Source organism: Glycine max, chromosome 5 (genome assembly GCF_000004515.6).
Source record: "Glycine max cultivar Williams 82 chromosome 5, Glycine_max_v4.0, whole genome shotgun sequence".
NCBI classification, from domain to species: domain Eukaryota; kingdom Viridiplantae; phylum Streptophyta; class Magnoliopsida; order Fabales; family Fabaceae; genus Glycine; species Glycine max.
In genome coordinates this window covers 32189411-32207934 of record NC_038241.2, presented here as the reverse complement: position 1 = coordinate 32207934, position 18524 = coordinate 32189411, and the positions used below count along the sequence as shown (strand labels likewise).

Here is an 18524-nt window from a genome sequence, read left to right as displayed (position 1 = left end):
TATAAGATACATAGTTATATTAATTATTACAAATGTATATTTTAATTTGAATTAACTAGATAATTATGATTAGTATATCTATAAGGTAATTAAAATCATTTTAAATTAAGATAATTAGATTATTTTAGAGTACCTTATTAAAGTCATTATTATAATTATCATTAAACATAATTAAGGTAACATTTATCTTTATCTTTATATAATTACTTTAAATATTCAAGATCAAACAAAATGATTAGGAATCCTATACTTTTAATTATGTTGAAAATCAAATAGTGATTGAATATCAATAGTTCACCTGCTTCGAGGGTTTAAAAGTTTTTTCATGATTTTTTTTTTATCTTTTAGCCCATTAGATAAAAACTAATATTGCTCGTAATATTATAATTATCGTTGTTCCAAAGAATTTTTGCATACAACATTGATCAGACACGAGATTCTGTGTTAAATCGATTGTCCCAACAACGTGTAAATAGGGATGGAAATAGGTCAGGCCAGGTCAAGCTTTAAAAGGTCTGAATTTATGATGAATTTTTGAGGCCTGAGCCTAACCTATAGCCTATCAAAGGCTTTTATTTTGACTTGGTCCGGCACCTAGCCTGACTTGATAGCCTTTTTAAAAGTCTTATTCACATTAAATCTTTAATATTTCTTTACTAACTTAGTAGGAAAGTTAAAGGAAAAGGAAACATTAACATTAGGAAAATCAATAAAAATAATAATGAGGAATATAAATGAGCACATGACTCACACCTAAATTGTAATTAAAGTCTTACTTGATTATATGAATGGAAGTTATGGAGTAGTAATGTATAATCAAAATCTGTTAGTTTCAAAAATAAATTAATTGTACCCAAAAAATAATATAAGTATAAATTGGTATCCAAAAAATAATATAAGTATATATATACATATATATATATATATATATATATATATATATATACATATATATATATATATATATATATATATATATATATATAGGCCAGCCTATCAGGCTTATCAGGTTTTTTAATAAGCCTAAGCTTGGTCTATTTAATTTAATAGACTTTTAAGAAAGTCTGAGTTTAACATTTTAATTAAATAGGTCAGACTTTATGTAGGTCAGGTCGTAGACCCCTTAGACCGGCTTGACCTATTCCCACCCCTACTTGTAAGCATAGGGGGCAATGGTTTAAAGTTGCTTCATGATTAAAAAGTAATTAGATAGTTTTTAAATAATTTACAAAAAATAGGCCAATTTCGGCTAGTTTATATTTAAAATTCTCAAATAAATTCTACAAAGGGTATTTCTATAATTTCACATTTTTAAAAATTCTTGTTATATAATTTTGTGGTAATTTATATGGAAAAATTATTTTTAGACTAAGTTTTCTATTTGAATAAATTAATTTGGAGATAAAATTAGTTAAATATGACTATTTTTGTGAAATTTTTTGTTAAGGGTAAAATGACCATTTTACATTTAGAAAAAAAATATTTACTGACTTATAACAATCTATTTTATTGATGATTACTTATAATTTTAATAAATTTTGATTTTGGAATTTATTTGTATTCACTAAATCTATTATAGTATTTTATTTAATACTAGGGACAAAATGGTCTTTTTGTTCAAAATAAATTTATAAAATTATTATAAAATTCTCAGAGCTTGTATGCATTAATGATATCCTTATATTAAATAGTTAAATTAAAATAAAGTTATTTAAATTAATTATGCAAATCTAGGTTTAATAACTTTAAGTTAAGGGTATGTTAGTAAATACATAATTTAAATTTAAAAATATTATTTCAGAAAAGAGAACTCAATTAAATTATTTAATTTTTTTTTATTAATTATATTATTGAATTAAAATATTTAATTTTACTAATGATTAATTTCATCGACCAACTTTAATAAAATATCAATTATCATATCATTCATCTGTTAAGAAAATTCTAATATTTGTAAAGGATAATAAAGGTGCAAGTTGAGCAATTTCAATTAATCATGTCGGCACGCGTGTTGCCTTTCTGCTTTCTGGTCAGTACATCTAGAAAAATGACATATAGTAGTAGTAACCTTTATTTGACATAAAGTAAACTGTTAAATTTGACTTAATTCAAATTAAATATTATGATTCAGAAAAAAGAATAAAGATATTTTTTTTCTTTTCCATGTAAGTCCACCACATTTGATTTCAATTAGTAATAGTTAAAATCATAGATTACGATTCTCTGCGGTTATTTTTTGAACTACAAAAATACCTGACCTTTAAAACAAGTTGTCCTTACATCAAATATTGGGTGGGGGTGGGGGACTGGTTGAAAAAATAAACAGGAAACGAAAAGGTGCACCATGACACACAGTTGTTTGTGAGTTTGAGAGTTAAGGTTTGAAAATTTTATTTGAATAAAATCAACTTGATGTGATTTATGTATTAATGTTTTTATTTGAAAAGCAATAAGTTATAACAGTAAAACTTTTGGGGGATTGGCTTTAAAAAATTAATAACGGGGAAATGAAAACCTGCTTCATACATATGACAAGTTGTTTGTGACTTTGAGTGAATGTTTGAAAATTGATTTTGAATTAAATTAATTTTTAAGTAATGTGACCTATGTATTAATTATGTATATCTTTAAAAGCAAGTTAATAATAAAATTTAATTATAATTTTTAATCTAACACAAAAGTACCTAAAGTTGTACTACATTAACTTAAAATTAATTTTAAACTGAAACTTAATTTCTCAAAAGTGAAATAAAATCAAATACGTAAATATTTACCTAAAATCAAGTTAACTAGTCAACAACTCTTGAATCTAGAGGATTCTCATCCATCCAGCCTAAAAGCATTATCTCAAAAGAAAAAAAGTATTGCGCGCATTACATGATATATTAAACTTGGCACAGATTAACGGCTGGGTGTTAATTAGGTTCAATCCCACTACTTTATCGTTCCCACGACGAATTATTTAAGTCACACTTTCATTTAGAGATATGAGAAGCAATAGCGGCCGCACTCCTCTAATTAGATGTGAAAATGAGTCAAGTCAAATCAAATTTAAGTTCGACTTGAGTAAAATAAGTAAAATTTGAGTTTGCTCATTACTTGTCATAACTTTCTTTTCTACATAAAAGTCTGATTTGACCTACCAACCTATTTAGAAATCTGCTTAAAGATATTTTTAACCAATTAATTATTTTTAAACCTAGTGAAATACTAACTAAAAAAAGAAACTTATAAAATTTCGTATACGTAATGTACAAATTCAAAAATAATTGATAAACAAAATCATATTGAATTCAAGTTATTAAAGCACAAAGTATATCAAAAGAAAATAAAAAAAAGCATAATATTAAAAAATATATGGATTAAAGATGATTTATACTAATATAGTCAAATAAAAATATTTAAATTGTCTGAAAATGTCTTTAAAAACATTCTTTTCTTTGAAAGTATTAATCTAGTTGCATTATCCTTTTAATTGGAATTTTGTTCTTTTTGAAAATTTTCCGCAAGTGAACTCTCTAAGCACTTTATGTCACTTCATCTTGTCATTCATAATGCCATAAAAATGGTATAGATAATAGTTATTATTATTATTATTATTATTATTATTATTACTTAAACAAGTCGGCTTGTCAAGCTTAACGAGCTTTTTTTATAGTTTAACTTTGACCTTTTTATCTTAAAAAAACTTTTTAAAAGCTTGAGTTTGTTCTTTATAGTAAACAAGTTAAGCCGAATCAAACCTTAAATAGGTCAAGCCATAGGTCCTTGAAAAGCGACTCTACTCATTTTCATTCCTACTCTCAATACATGTTTTAGTATTGTTTATAATTTATTAAAAATTATAAAATTAGGATAGTCTAAGACCTAGTCCTAATTTTATAATTTTTAATAAATTATAATCAATACTATTTTCAATAAATTTCACTCAATCTTAAAGAATTTGTTTTAAGAGTGTATTAGAAAATATGCTACTACTATTTCTTAGATATATATAAAGTTTGTATAAACTTAAAAAAAATAACTTTAAAATATAGGTTTTTTTAAGAAACAGATATAATTTATTTCTTAAGTTGAAATAATTTATACAAACATACTAAAAAATTACTTATTTGGTTAAAATAAGTATTTATTTTAATAAATAAGTTTAAATAAAATGATCTCGCTGACCAGCTATATCCAGAGTCCAATGTTGTGGCATGGCCAGTAAAGAATATGTTCAGCTTCGTCTTTGTGCTAAACTAAAGAATACACAAAACAGATACACTTTGGTAGGGGTTATAAATACTGATTAACAGCTTAGAATTTAATTGTTGTGCATGTAAGAGTTTTTCACGAGTCAATAAAACTGAACTTTAATTACCATATGCTGATATATATAACCCGGCCCCTTGAATCATATAATGTTTGCAAAATCGTTGAGACGAAAGAATCACAGTTAGGATGTGGAAGCTGTAACTATTAGTTTACGATAATCACATCCGAAACAAGAAATCAAACGCGCTATAGTAAGCTAAATCCACAAGTCTGAACCCAATATCACAGCTTCACATTTAAAATATTGTTTTTGGCCGTTATTTTGCGCAACTTGCATGGCACTATGCTATTAATTATCTATTATTACCAACTTGCTTCTTTGGCTTTATCACACAACTTGCTGCAAACCGCGTTTACCGATATGCATTCTCACTTTTTGCTTCTCATGGCCGATTTCTAGCTTTTATAATACACACCATTAGCTCCAGTAGTCACGCTCAACTCCTTAATTAATACATTTTTATTTTCTATGGATAGCCATATTGTATATATCTACCATGTGCACTATCTTTCTTTTAAACCTTAGAGGATACGTATATATTTATATTTGACATGGCGTGTTCTATGTAGTGTCTCAATCGGTAGAAGATGCAACCTGTTTCGTTATACCGTGATGACCTCGTAAGTCAAATTTAAGATATCGAGTCCTTGTCCAAACAATCACTGTTTGTGTTCTACGTAACATTAATCCCTGCTAATGTTTGACTTGACTACATGTCACTGAACACTCTCTGTCACAAATGGGGGGCCATGCCTTTTGAAATTATTGGTGGATGAATGAAAATTAACTAGTATATAAAGGTTACACTCACTTCAGTTTTTATATCAGCAAACTGCCATTGAATATTCTACCATATTCCACACAGTGATGTTGTCCCTAAAGATTAGTTTGACTATAGGCATAGTCCTTTCCATTGCATCCATAGTTTCCCATGCTGAAACAAGCTTGGATGTTGAAATTCAAGCTTTGAAAGCTTTCAAAAACTCCATCACTGCTGACCCAAATGGGGCTCTTGCAGATTGGGTTGACAGTCACCACCACTGCAACTGGTCTGGCATTGCATGTGATCCACCTTCAAATCATGTCATTTCAATTTCCCTGGTTAGTCTTCAGCTCCAAGGGGAGATTTCACCTTTCCTTGGAAACATTTCTGGCCTTCAGGTTTTTGATGTAACTTCAAACTCATTCTCTGGCTACATTCCTTCTCAGCTCAGTCTTTGCACTCAACTTACTCAACTGATTCTTGTTGACAATTCTTTATCAGGTCCTATCCCTCCTGAATTAGGAAATCTTAAAAGCCTGCAGTATTTAGACTTAGGTAACAACTTCTTGAATGGAAGCCTCCCTGACAGCATATTCAACTGCACTTCTTTGTTGGGTATTGCTTTTAATTTCAACAACCTTACTGGCAGAATCCCAGCAAACATTGGGAATCCAGTTAACCTTATACAGATTGCAGGTTTTGGAAATAGCTTGGTAGGGTCTATACCTCTTTCCGTAGGTCAATTAGCCGCTTTGCGAGCTCTTGATTTTAGCCAGAACAAGTTATCAGGTGTAATACCTCGAGAGATTGGAAATCTGACAAATTTAGAATACCTTGAATTGTTCCAAAATTCATTGAGTGGGAAAGTTCCTTCAGAGCTAGGTAAGTGTAGCAAACTTTTAAGCCTTGAGTTATCCGATAATAAGCTTGTTGGAAGTATTCCTCCTGAGCTAGGAAATTTAGTTCAGTTAGGGACATTGAAGTTACATCGGAATAACTTGAATTCCACCATTCCATCTTCCATATTCCAGTTGAAATCATTAACAAATTTAGGCCTCTCACAGAATAACTTAGAGGGAACAATATCTTCAGAGATTGGATCTATGAACTCCTTGCAAGTTCTAACCCTGCACTTAAATAAGTTTACTGGGAAGATCCCTTCGTCAATAACAAACTTGACAAACTTGACATATCTGTCAATGAGCCAGAATCTCCTCTCAGGTGAACTTCCTTCAAACTTGGGTGCGCTTCATGATTTGAAGTTTCTTGTTTTGAACTCCAACTGCTTTCATGGATCCATTCCCTCTAGCATTACCAATATTACTAGTCTAGTAAATGTAAGTTTGTCTTTTAATGCTTTAACTGGGAAAATTCCTGAGGGTTTTTCAAGGTCGCCTAATCTTACTTTCCTGTCTCTTACATCCAACAAAATGACTGGGGAAATCCCAAATGACCTCTATAACTGCTCAAATCTTAGCACTCTAAGTTTGGCAATGAACAACTTCAGTGGATTGATAAAATCAGATATCCAGAATCTCTCTAAACTCATACGCCTGCAGCTGAATGGAAATTCTTTCATAGGACCAATTCCACCAGAGATCGGAAACTTGAATCAACTCGTCACTTTATCCCTTTCTGAAAATACGTTTTCAGGTCAAATTCCTCCAGAACTTTCCAAACTTTCTCACCTTCAGGGGATCTCTCTCTATGACAATGAACTACAAGGTACAATACCTGATAAGCTCTCTGAATTAAAAGAACTAACAGAACTTTTGCTGCATCAAAATAAGTTGGTTGGTCAAATACCTGATTCTCTCTCAAAGCTTGAGATGCTTTCATACTTAGACCTTCATGGCAACAAACTTAATGGGTCCATTCCAAGAAGCATGGGAAAGCTTAACCATCTTTTAGCATTGGATCTCTCTCACAACCAGCTCACAGGAATAATTCCTGGAGATGTCATTGCACACTTCAAAGACATTCAGATGTATCTCAACCTTTCTTACAACCACTTGGTTGGAAATGTTCCAACTGAGTTGGGCATGTTGGGAATGATACAAGCTATTGATATTTCAAACAATAATCTTTCGGGTTTCATTCCCAAAACACTTGCTGGGTGCAGAAATCTTTTCAATCTTGATTTTTCAGGAAACAATATTTCAGGTCCTATTCCTGCAGAAGCTTTTAGTCACATGGACTTGCTTGAAAGCTTGAACCTCTCAAGAAATCATTTAAAAGGTGAAATCCCTGAAATATTGGCAGAGCTTGATCGTCTTAGTTCCCTAGATCTTTCTCAGAATGACTTGAAGGGAACTATTCCTGAGGGCTTTGCCAATCTTTCCAACTTGGTGCATCTCAACCTTTCATTCAATCAACTTGAAGGTCATGTACCAAAAACTGGAATATTTGCACACATCAATGCATCTAGTATTGTGGGAAACCGGGATCTTTGTGGAGCTAAGTTCCTACCACCATGCAGAGAGACAAAACATTCGCTGTCCAAGAAGAGCATATCTATTATTGCTTCACTTGGATCTCTTGCTATGCTTCTACTTTTGCTGATTCTAGTTCTCAATCGAGGCACCAAATTCTGCAATTCTAAAGAAAGAGATGCTAGTGTGAATCATGGACCAGACTACAATTCAGCATTGACACTTAAAAGGTTCAATCCAAACGAGTTGGAGATTGCCACTGGTTTTTTCAGTGCAGACAGCATCATAGGTGCTAGCAGTTTGAGCACAGTTTACAAGGGTCAAATGGAAGATGGCCGGGTTGTAGCCATAAAAAGATTGAATTTGCAACAATTCTCTGCCAAAACTGACAAGATCTTCAAGAGAGAAGCCAACACCTTGAGCCAGATGAGACATAGGAATTTGGTCAAGGTACTTGGATATGCCTGGGAGAGTGGGAAAATGAAGGCTTTGGTTCTAGAGTACATGGAGAATGGGAACTTGGAGAACATCATACATGGAAAAGGGGTAGATCAGTCTGTGATCTCTAGGTGGACATTATCTGAAAGAGTCCGAGTTTTCATTTCTATTGCTAGTGCATTGGATTATTTGCACTCTGGTTATGATTTTCCCATTGTACACTGTGATATAAAGCCTTCTAACATCCTTTTAGACAGAGAGTGGGAAGCTCATGTCAGTGACTTTGGGACAGCACGAATACTTGGTCTTCATGAGCAGGCTGGTAGTACCCTTTCCTCATCAGCAGCTTTGCAAGGCACAGTTGGTTATATGGCACCAGGTATAAGCCTTTCGTATTTTGCTAATCTCTTATCTTCAATGCATAATATATTTTCATCACAGTTACGTTCATGACAGACTTGCAATTCAAATGAATATTTTAGTTCTTGTTGATTTGTATGGTGAGTAAATCCTGCATCTTAAATTGTTCTAATCAGTGAAAGTATCATAATGAAGAGCTCAAGTATTAAACGTGTGTAGTATCTATTTTCTGTTTTTATTCAATGCATATGAGCCCAAATTTGATTGTTCTATTCGATGAAGGTAGCAGCATCACGAAGACTTGCTGAATTGTTGCTTGAAAACATTAACATTGACTTGTAAGGAATATGCAGAAATATTTGTTATTAGATTCACAGAAGCATGGAGAACTGTACCCATTTAAATACTGCAGATAAACATTTTTCCCTTCTCCATAGTCTGTGTCCAAAGCGATAACTAATTTTTGGTTACTATACATACCCAAGTTTTTTTAAAAAAAAATATCAAATATAACTTTTTGTTTCCAATCCTCTTAGCTTATTAACTTTGTACACCGTAAGTTTTTATTATATAAATTTCACACTCTAAACAAGATATTTCTGCTGTGTAATTCTCAGAATTTGCTTACATGAGGAAAGTAACCACTAAAGCGGATGTGTTCAGCTTTGGTATCATAGTAATGGAGTTTCTAACAAAAAGAAGGCCAACAGGGCTCTCAGAAGAGGAAGGTTTGCCAATCACTTTGCGTGAAGTAGTAGCAAAAGCCCTTGCAAATGGAATAGAACAATTTGTCAATATTGTGGACCCTTTGTTGACCTGGAATGTTACAAAAGAACATGATGAAGTGTTGGCAGAGCTCTTTAAGCTATCCCTGTGCTGCACCCTCCCTGATCCTGAACATCGACCCAACACAAATGAGGTTTTATCTGCCCTTGTGAAGCTTCAAACAACACTGTCTTGTTAAATGATAATCAATCCTTGGAGCTGCTCTTTCTAGAGAAGAAAAATCAAATGACTCCCAATTGCCACATTACTGTTGCCTTTAACAACAGCAAAGTCTTAATGTATTTTCCAATTATGATGAAATGCACACAATCTTTTAGTAATAGATGACAAATTAGCAGGGGACTTGGGTTTTTAAAAATGTATGGAAATTATCAGCCTTCCTTCACAACTATGTGATGTAACATTAATTGCCCAATATTCCAAGGGCCATGATGAAAGAATCTCCCAAGTTTTGTATTAGTCATAAAGGCTCTAAAGTTTCTAGATAGTTGCACTTGCATATAACAATTAGAAAGAAGAATATCATAAAATAAAACAACAAAGCTAAAGAGTAATAACAAAATAGGGATTTGCCTCAATCAGTGGGAGGATCAGTATGAAGAAATTCTTGAATGGTTGAAGGGAAATCCAATTCTCCAAAAGCACCATCAGAAACAAAAGCAGATTTCCCCAAAAGCAGGTGTGCCAATCTCAAAGGCTCTTGCTTCTCCTCCCCACCACCATTCATAAAGTGGTTGATCCACCCATCTAACCTCAGCACCTCTTTCCTACACTTTGGCCCTTCCACACCAACAATTTTTGCATAAAAGCCACCGTCACAGTGGCATGAATCACCTTCATCAAAATCACCATCCCTTTGTTCTTTTACCTCTGATAACCCCAAGAGCTGCATTAACTGTTCAATGTCATCATCATCATCATTGTCTTCAGCTTCATTTGCAGAAGTGATGTGATCTGTTTGAGAATGAGAAGGGTCTTGATTGATTGTTGGAAATTCTTGGGAAACTGAGAGGAATGCTTGAGGAGGTTCACTGCTATCTTGGGAGGGACAAATCTGGCTACCACTGGATTGAAGGAAGATGGGAGAACCCAAAGTGCTTTCTTGTATCTGAGATTCTATTGCTGGTTGTAAAGTTTGGTCTAATTTTAACCTTTTTTCAACCTGAACGAGCATCAAACTTCAGAATTCACAATCCATTAAGAACATGTTACGATGTTGAAATTAAAACTTCATATACGCATAGTACCTGTTTTAGTGAGGAGAAGAAATTGGAATGCGATGACACTGATAATGGTCGAATTTTGTTGTCCATTTGTTTCTTTCCTTTATATGGTTAATATAATATTGTCAACGATGCAGCACTGGGGTGCAGTATATACTAGATAGAAAGAAAGTATTGGGATATTGGTTATCACATCTTCATTTACCCTAGAACATTAGTGTGTCTTGGAAGTCCATTGTAAAATTGAATTTTAAAGTAATTGATTTTGGTTAAAACTATTTTGAAATTATGGAATTTATATTTAGAAAGCAATTTTTGATTGAATAAGAAAATTATGAAAAGTTATTTCAACTCAAATATAGTTGGAACCTAGAATTACTTTTTAAGGTGAAATTAAACATGTAATTATATAAAATAATGTATTCTAATATGATTTTGAATAATTTAATATGAATTCATATACTATAGATAAATGTGACTTTTTCTTTTTTAATATTAAAACAAAATAACACTTGAATCATGTTAGAAAACAAGTTACATTCAATTGGATTGGATGTGTGTTTGGACAAGTGGGCATTTACTAGCATAGATTTTTGTAAATTTAAATAATAAAAGATATATTATAAATCATAATAATATGCATAATTTTTGTGGTCTTTTTTCTATGAAGTTTAACACTATGGGTTCACACGAATAATAAAAGATTAGTTTAACTACAGTCATAGTAGTACTTTCCATTGTATCCGTATCCATAGTTTCCCATGCTGAAACAGGCTTTGATGTTGAAATTCAAGCTTTGAAAGCTTTCAAGAACTCCATCACAGCTGACCCAAATGGGGCTCTTGCAGATTGGGTTGACAGCCACCACCACTGCAACTGGTCTGGCATTGCATGTGATCCATCTTCAAATCATGTCTTTTCAGTTTCCCTGGTTAGTCTTCAGCTCCAAGGGGAGATTTCTCCTTTTCTTGGAAACATTTCTGGCCTTCAAGTTCTTGATTTAACTTCAAACTCATTCACTGGCTACATTCCTGCTCAGCTCAGTCTTTGCACTCACCTTTCTCAACTATCTCTTTTTGGAAATTCTCTCTCAGGTCCTATTCCTCCTGAATTAGGACACCTTAAAAGCCTGCAGTATTTGGATTTAGGTTACAACTTCTTGAATGGAAGCCTCCCTGACAGCATATTCAACTACACTTATTTGTTGGGAATTGCTTTTACTTTCAACAACCTTACTGGCAGAATCCCATCAAACATTGGGAATCTAGTTAATGCTACACAGATTTTAGGTTATGGAAATAACTTGGTAGGGTCTATACCTCTTTCCATAGGTCAATTAGGAGCTTTGCGAGCTCTTAATTTTAGCCAAAACAAGTTATCCGGTGTAATACCTAGAGAGATTGGAAATCTGACAAATTTAGAATACCTTCTATTGTTCCAAAATTCCTTGAGTGGGAAAATCCCCTCCGAGGTTGCTAAGTGTAGCAAGCTTTTAAACCTTGAGTTATATGAAAATCAGTTTATTGGAAGTATTCCTCCTGAGCTAGGAAATATAGTTCAGTTGGAGACTCTGAGGTTATATCGCAATAACTTGAATTCCACCATTCCATCTTCCATTTTCCAGATGAAATCGTTAACACATTTAGGACTCTCAGAATATATTGGAGGGAACAATATCTTCTGAGATTGGATCTCTAAGTTCCTTACAAGTTCTAACCCTGCATTCAAATGCATTTACTGGGAAGATCCCTTCATCAATAACAAACTTGACATATCTGTTAATGAGCCAGAATCTTCTTTCGGTGAACTTCCTTCAAACTTGGGTGATCTTCATAATTTGAAGTCTCTTATTTTGGGCGACAACTTCTTTCATGGATCCATTCCCCCTAGCATTGCCAATTGTACTAGTCTAGTAAATGTTACCATGTCTGTTAATGCTTTAAGTGGAAAAATTCCTGAGGGTTTTTCAAGGTTTCCTAATCTTACTTTCCTATCTCTTGGATCCAACAATATGACAGAGGGAAATTCCAGATGACCTCCATAACTGCTCGAATCTTATCAGTCTAAGTTTGGCAATGAACAACTTCAGTGGATTGATAAAATCAGGTATCCAGAACCTGTCTAAACTCATACGCCTGCAGCTGAATGTAAATTCTTTCATTGGATCAATTCCACCAAAGATTGGAAACTTGAATGAACTCGTCACTTTATCCCTTTCTGAAAATAAGTTTTCAGGTCAAATTCCTCCAGAACTGTCCAAACTTTCTCGCCTTCAGGGGCTTAGTCTACATGAGAATCTATTAGAAGGTACAATACCTGATAAACTCTTTGAATTAAAAGACCTAACCAAACTTTTGCTGCATCAAAACAAGTTGCTTGGTCAAATACCTGATTCTATCTCAAAGCTTAAGATGCTTTCACTCCTAATCTTCATGGCAACAAACTTAATGGGTCCATTCCACGAAGCATGGGGCAGCTTAATCAGCTTTTAGTTTTGGACTCTCTCACAACCAGATCACAGGATCAATTCCCAGATATGTCATTGCATGCTTCCAAGACATGCAGATCTATCTTAACCTTTCTTATAACCAGTTGGTTGGCAATGTTCCAACTGAGTTGGGCATGTTGGAAATGATACAAGCTATTGACATTTCAGACAATAATCTTGCAGGTTTCAGTCCCAAAACACTTACTGGGTGCAGAAATCTTTCCAATCTTGATTTTTTTTCAGGAAACAATATTTCAGGTCCTATTCCTGCAAAAGCTTTTAGTCATATGGACTTGCTTGAAAGCTTGAACCTCTCAAGATATCATTTAGAAGGTAAAATCCTTGGAACATTGGCAGAACTTGATCGTCTTAGTTCCCTAGATCTTTCTCAGAATGACTTGAAGGGAATTCCTGAAGGCTTTGCCAACCTTTCCGGCTTGGTGCATCTCAACCTTTCCTTCAATCAACTTGAAGGTCCTGTACCTAAGACTGGAATATTTGAACACATTAATGCATCTAGTATGATGGGAAACCAGGATCTTTGTGGAGCAAATTTCCTATGGCCATGTAAAGAGGCAAAACATTCACTATCCAAGAAATGCATATCTATTATTGCTGCTCTTGGATCACTTGCTATACTTCTATTACTAGTGTTGGTGATTCTAATTCTCAATAGAGGTACCAAACTCTGTAATTCTAAAGAAATAGAATGCTAGTGTAAATCATGGACCAGACTACAATTCAGCATTGACACTTAAAAGGTTCAACCCAAAGGAGTTGGAGATTGCAACTGGTTTTTTCAGTGCAGACAGCATCGTTGGTACTAGCAGTTTGAGCACAGTTTACAAGGGTCAAATGGAAGATGATGGCCAGGTTGTAGCCGTAAGAAAATTGAACTTGCAACAATTCTCTGCAAATACTGACAAGATGTTCAAGAGAGAAGCCAACACCTTGAGCTAGATGAGACATAGGAATTTGGTCAAGGTACTTGGATATGCCTGGGAGAGTGGGAAAATGAAGGCTTTGGTTCAAGAGTACATGGAGAATGGGAATTTGAATAGGATCATACACGACAAAGGAGTAGATCAGTCTGTAATCTCCAGGTGGATATTATCCGAAAGAGTTTGTATTTTCATTTCTATTGCTAGTGCATTGGATTATTTGCACTCTGGTTATGATTTTCCCATTGTACACTGTGATTTAAAAAGCCTTCTAACATCCTTTTAGAGGGAGAGTGGGAAGCTCATCTCAGTGACTTTGGGACAGCTCGAATACTTGGTCTTCATCTGCAGGATGGTAGTACCCTTTCCTCATTAGCAGTTTTGCAAGGGACAGTTGGCTATATGGCATCAGGTATAAGCCTTTCCTATTTTGCTAATCTCATATCTTCAATGCATAATATATTTTAATCACAGTTATGTTCATGATAGACTTGCGATTCAAATGAATATTTTAGTTCTTGTTGATTTGTATGGTGAGTAAATCCTGCATCTTAAATTGTTCTAATCAGAGTAAGTAGCATTAAGAAGAGTTCAAGAGTTGAACGTGTGTTTGTGTCTATTTGCTGTTTTTATTCAATGCATATGAGCCCATATTTGATTGTTCTATTCAGAGAAGGTAGCATCATCAAGACTTGCATGATTACATAACTTCTTATTTTGTTGCTTGAAAACATTTAGTTATCAATATAGCCGACGCTACAGCTATGACCTCCCCCCATCCTTCACCCCCTCTTTTTTTCAAGAAGACTTATTACCTTTTCAAAGTTTAATAGAAAAGAGGCATTGGTTACAATTCACACTGGATTAGTATTAATTGATTGTACCAGACATGAAGCAAAGCTATTGGGACTGAATTACCATATTCAGCATATCCCGTACACTGACTATCATTTCCTTTAGTTTCAACCAACCATGAGTTTACTGTGCGAGCTTTCCATCAGGTTTTGCTACTAGTGACTTTTACTAACTAACTTGTAAGTAAGGAATGGGAAGAAACATTTGCTGATAGATTCACAGAAACATGGAGAACACTACCCCTTTTGATAGTAAAGATAATATATTTTCCCTCATCTAAAGTTTGTGCCCAAAATCAGATAGCTAAACTTTTTGCGTATGATGCATACCCAAGTTTTTCTAAATATCAAATATAACTTTGTTTGCAGTCCTCTAGCTTATTGACTTAGCATACCCAAATTTTTTTATAAATTCCACTCTCTAAACAGGATATTTTTGCTGTGTAATTTTCAGAATTTTCCTACATGAGGAAAGTAACAACTAAAGCAGATGTGTTCAGCTTCGGTATCATAGTAATGGAGTTTCTAACAAAAAGAAGACCGACAGGACTCTCAGAAGAGGATGGTTTGCCAATCACTTTGCGTGAAGTAGTGGAAAAAGCCCTTGCAAATGGAATAAAACAACTTGCCAATATTGTAGACCCTTTGTTGACCTGGAATGTTGACATTGAAGAAGTGTCCAGAGCTCATTAAGTTATCCTTGTGTTGCACCCTCCCGGATCCTGAACATCGACCAAATATGAATGAGGTGTTATCTTCCCATGTGAAGCTTCAAACAACACTGTCTTGTTAAATGATAAACACCACCAATCAATCATTGGAGCTGCTTATTCAAAAGAAGAAATATTAAATGCTTTCCAATTACCTCATCACTATTGTCTTTAACAACAGCAAAGCCTTATTTTATCCATGTTATGTTTTCCAATAAATGTATGGTAATTATCAGCTTTCCTTCACAGCCATGTAATATAGAATTCATTGTCCATTGTTGCATGCTTTTTCTTTTTCACTCCCCCTCCTCACTCTTGGGTTAAATGCAAATATACTTTATCTATTTATCAATAAAATTGCACGGTGGAAACCAGGGAAATTACAAAGTACAGCATGCAATCATAATCTTTTAAGAAATAAAGCAAACTAGCAAAACTATAAACAAAAAGTTACAATATTCACAATCCACAAAAGCCAGCCTCCTCAACCTGAAGTTGGCATTTATTGGTTTACTCTTCTTCTAACACTTGCTCTATATATCCTACTCTTTCACGTTTAGTATACAATGGAATTTGCCACTCTTTTTCCCGGAAGCATGAAAGAACCTTCCAAGTTTTCTGTATTCATAAAGGCTCTAAAGTTTCTATCATGTTCAATAATAAATTCCAGTTAAATATAATTAGAAATTTAAATTAAAAATATATATTTTTAAAATTCTTTTCTCGACAAGTTCCAGTTTCAGATTTAAGCTTCACTTATTAATAGAAGTTGTCACTGTACGGCTGTTTTTGTAGACCACATGATGCAATTTCAACAAACTGATTGCATTTGCATTTAACAACTAGAAAGAAGAATATCATAAAATAAAACAACTAAGCTGAAGAGTAATAAGAAAATTGGGTGTTGCCCCAATTAAAGGGAGTGATGTGATCTGTTTGAGAAGGGTCTTGATGGGTTGGAAATTCTTGGGAAACGGACAGGACTGCTTGAGGAGGTTCACAGCTGTATCGGGAGGGACAATTCTGGCTTCCATTGTATTGAAGGAAGATGGGAGAACCCAAAGTGCTTTCATGTATCTTAGATTCTATTTCTGGTTGTAAAATTTAGTCTAATTTTATAACCTGCTTTTAACCTGAGTGAGCATCAAACTTCAGAATTCAGACTCCATTAAGAACATGTTACGATGTTGAAATTACAATTACATATTTGTACCTGCTTTAGTGAGGAGAAGAAATTGAAATGCTATGACACTGATTATAATGGTCGAACTTTGTTGTCCATTTGTTTCTTTCCTTTTGTGTGATTATTAGTATTTGTACGAGAGAAGGGAAACATGTTTTAGTAGAATTAGAGTTCAATTTGGTGTCATAAGCATAGAAGTGTAAAATGAGAGAACAAATTGACACTTGAGTTTTCGTAAAAAGCAAGTAACATTAAGTTGGATTCGGATACACAAGATAATTCACATTATCTGAAGTACATTGCAATAACATATACTTCACCAAACACAAATCTAAAAACTCTCAAAAGTCCACAAGTCATCCTTTTCTTTCATGCTCACTTGCCGGGGACGAAGTTGGTGGCGTAGGCCCAGGCATTGTTGTTGACTGGGTCCGCAAGGTGATCAGCAAGGTTCTCCAATGGACCCTTACCGGTGACAATGGCCTGAACAAAGAACCCAAACATAGAGAACATGGCCAATCTCCCGTTCTTGAGTTCCTTCACCTTAAGCTCAGCAAAAGCCTCTGGGTCATCAGCAAGGCCCAATGGGTCAAAGCTGCCACCAGGGTAGATTGGGTCAGTGACCTCACCGAGGGGCCCACCAGCAATACGATAACCCTCAACAGCACCCATTAGGATAACTTGGGTGGCCCAGATGGCGAGGATGCTCTGGGCGTGGACAAGGCTTGGGTTGCCCAAGTAGTCCAGCCCACCCTCGCTGAAGATCTGGGACCCGGCCTTGAACCACACAGCTTCTCCAAACTTGACCCCGTTGCGGGACAATAGTTCGGGGAAGACGCAGCCCAAGGCCCCGAGCATGGCCCACCTGGAGTGGATCACTTCGAGCTCACGGTTTCTGGCGAAGGTTTCTGGGTCGGCCGAAAGCCCAGCAGTGTCCCAGCCGTAGTCACCTGGGAACTCGCCAGTGAGGTAGGACGGGGGCTCGCCAGAGAATGGGCCCAAGTACTTGACGCGGTCTGGGCCGTACCATGGGCTTCCGGAGGAGGCCTGCTTGGTGACGGTCTTCCTCATGCTGACCCTCCCGACTTCGGGGGCTGATGGGCCCAGCTTCACGGCCTTGCCAGCCAAGGATGGGGAAGAGAGAGCCATGGAGGAGGCTGCTGCCATTTTTAAAACTCTAGGATGAGCTTGCTTTCTGCCTTGTGTTATGGAGTTGTGAGTGATTCAGTGAAGTTGTGTGGGGGTTTATTTATATGGGCTTCAAGTGGTTGGGGTTCTTATCTTGGCCTATCTATTGCTACTATCTCATTGGGGCTTTCAGATTTTGTTTGGTACACTTGGCACCCCTATAATCCACTAAATGGGTTAGATTCTTTCTCTGCTTTTCTGACCAATGTGGGTCTTCCACGTAGGACTATGGGATTCCAGTAGATATGTTTGTTAACTTATTTTCTTATGCTATTCCATTGAGGAGGTGACGTGGAAAATGGCTTGAATTATGTGGCTATCCTTAGTTTCAATGTCTGAGATATTTTTGGGTCCACATCTGGTGTTGTACTAAGGGAAATGAGAACCACAAAATTTCAAATATTGCCAAGTCAGAGACAGAGAGACAAATGGTGAAAAGAGCGAACTAGAGGTTGATGGTTACACAGGTCCATTTTAATGAGGGGGCACTTACATCAAATTGAAATATAGTTAGTTGTAATAAACTAAATAAATACATGGCTATCTTTTTTCTTTCAGTACCAAAAAAACTATTACTTCACGTTACCAGAGGGTTTTTGTTTGGTATTGTTTTAGTTTCAAAAATCAAAGTAATCACAGTCACACCCTCACTAATACATGTTGATTGCCAAAACTGCACAAGATATTAGAATAGGAGATTTTCGTGAGCGACTGGGGAAAATAAGAAAGAAAGCAAGCTGAAATAATATAGGAGAATTTAGAAGGCACCTCTATACAGTCAATTATTTAATTTAGAAAGCACTCGTACATGAAGGTCAAATAATTTTTTTAAAATGTTTT

At 34.9% G+C, this 18524-nt stretch overlaps 3 protein-coding genes and 1 pseudogene across 3 annotated transcripts; 2 read left to right on the top strand and 2 right to left on the bottom strand.

Annotated features, from left to right (window-relative positions):
* The first annotated feature begins 4864 nt into the window (after positions 1-4864).
* Positions 4865-9556, top strand: LOC100788119 (LRR receptor-like serine/threonine-protein kinase FLS2). The gene is made up of 2 exons (XM_003524063.5): positions 4865-8330; positions 8929-9556. The coding sequence occupies exons 1-2, from the start codon at positions 5186-5188 to the stop codon at positions 9273-9275; spliced, it is 3492 nt and encodes a 1163-aa protein (XP_003524111.1). The 5' UTR covers positions 4865-5185; the 3' UTR covers positions 9276-9556.
* Positions 9557-9598: 42 nt separating this feature from the next.
* Positions 9599-10492, bottom strand: LOC102659480 (uncharacterized). Its single transcript, XM_006579973.4, has 2 exons — positions 10345-10492; positions 9599-10259 (listed from the first exon to the last, which is right to left on the bottom strand). The coding sequence occupies exons 1-2, from the start codon at positions 10408-10410 to the stop codon at positions 9672-9674; spliced, it is 654 nt and encodes a 217-aa protein (XP_006580036.1). The 5' UTR covers positions 10411-10492; the 3' UTR covers positions 9599-9671.
* Positions 10493-11020: 528 nt separating this feature from the next.
* Positions 11021-15849, top strand: LOC100787588 (LRR receptor-like serine/threonine-protein kinase FLS2; annotated as a pseudogene).
* Positions 15850-16725: 876 nt separating this feature from the next.
* Positions 16726-17788, bottom strand: CAB3 (chlorophyll a/b-binding protein). Its single transcript, NM_001248354.2, has one exon. It carries the CDS (start codon positions 17661-17663, stop codon positions 16872-16874), a length of 792 nt encoding a protein of 263 aa, NP_001235283.2. The 5' UTR covers positions 17664-17788; the 3' UTR covers positions 16726-16871.
* Positions 17789-18524: the final 736 nt, after the last annotated feature.

Coding starts and splice junctions, on each gene's coding strand:
- LOC102659480 (XM_006579973.4), bottom strand. CDS start 10,410: ATGGACAACAAAATTCGACCATTATCAGTGTCATCGCATTCCAATTTC. Junction 10,260..10,344: donor TCTTCTCCTCACTAAAACAG/GTACTATGCGTA, acceptor ATGCTCGTTCAG/GTTGAAAAAAGGTTAAAATT.
- CAB3 (NM_001248354.2), bottom strand. CDS start 17,663: ATGGCAGCAGCCTCCTCCATGGCTCTCTCTTCCCCATCCTTGGCTGGC.
- LOC100788119 (XM_003524063.5), top strand. CDS start 5,186: ATGTTGTCCCTAAAGATTAGTTTGACTATAGGCATAGTCCTTTCCATT. Junction 8,331..8,928: donor AGTTGGTTATATGGCACCAG/GTATAAGCCTTT, acceptor TGTAATTCTCAG/AATTTGCTTACATGAGGAAA.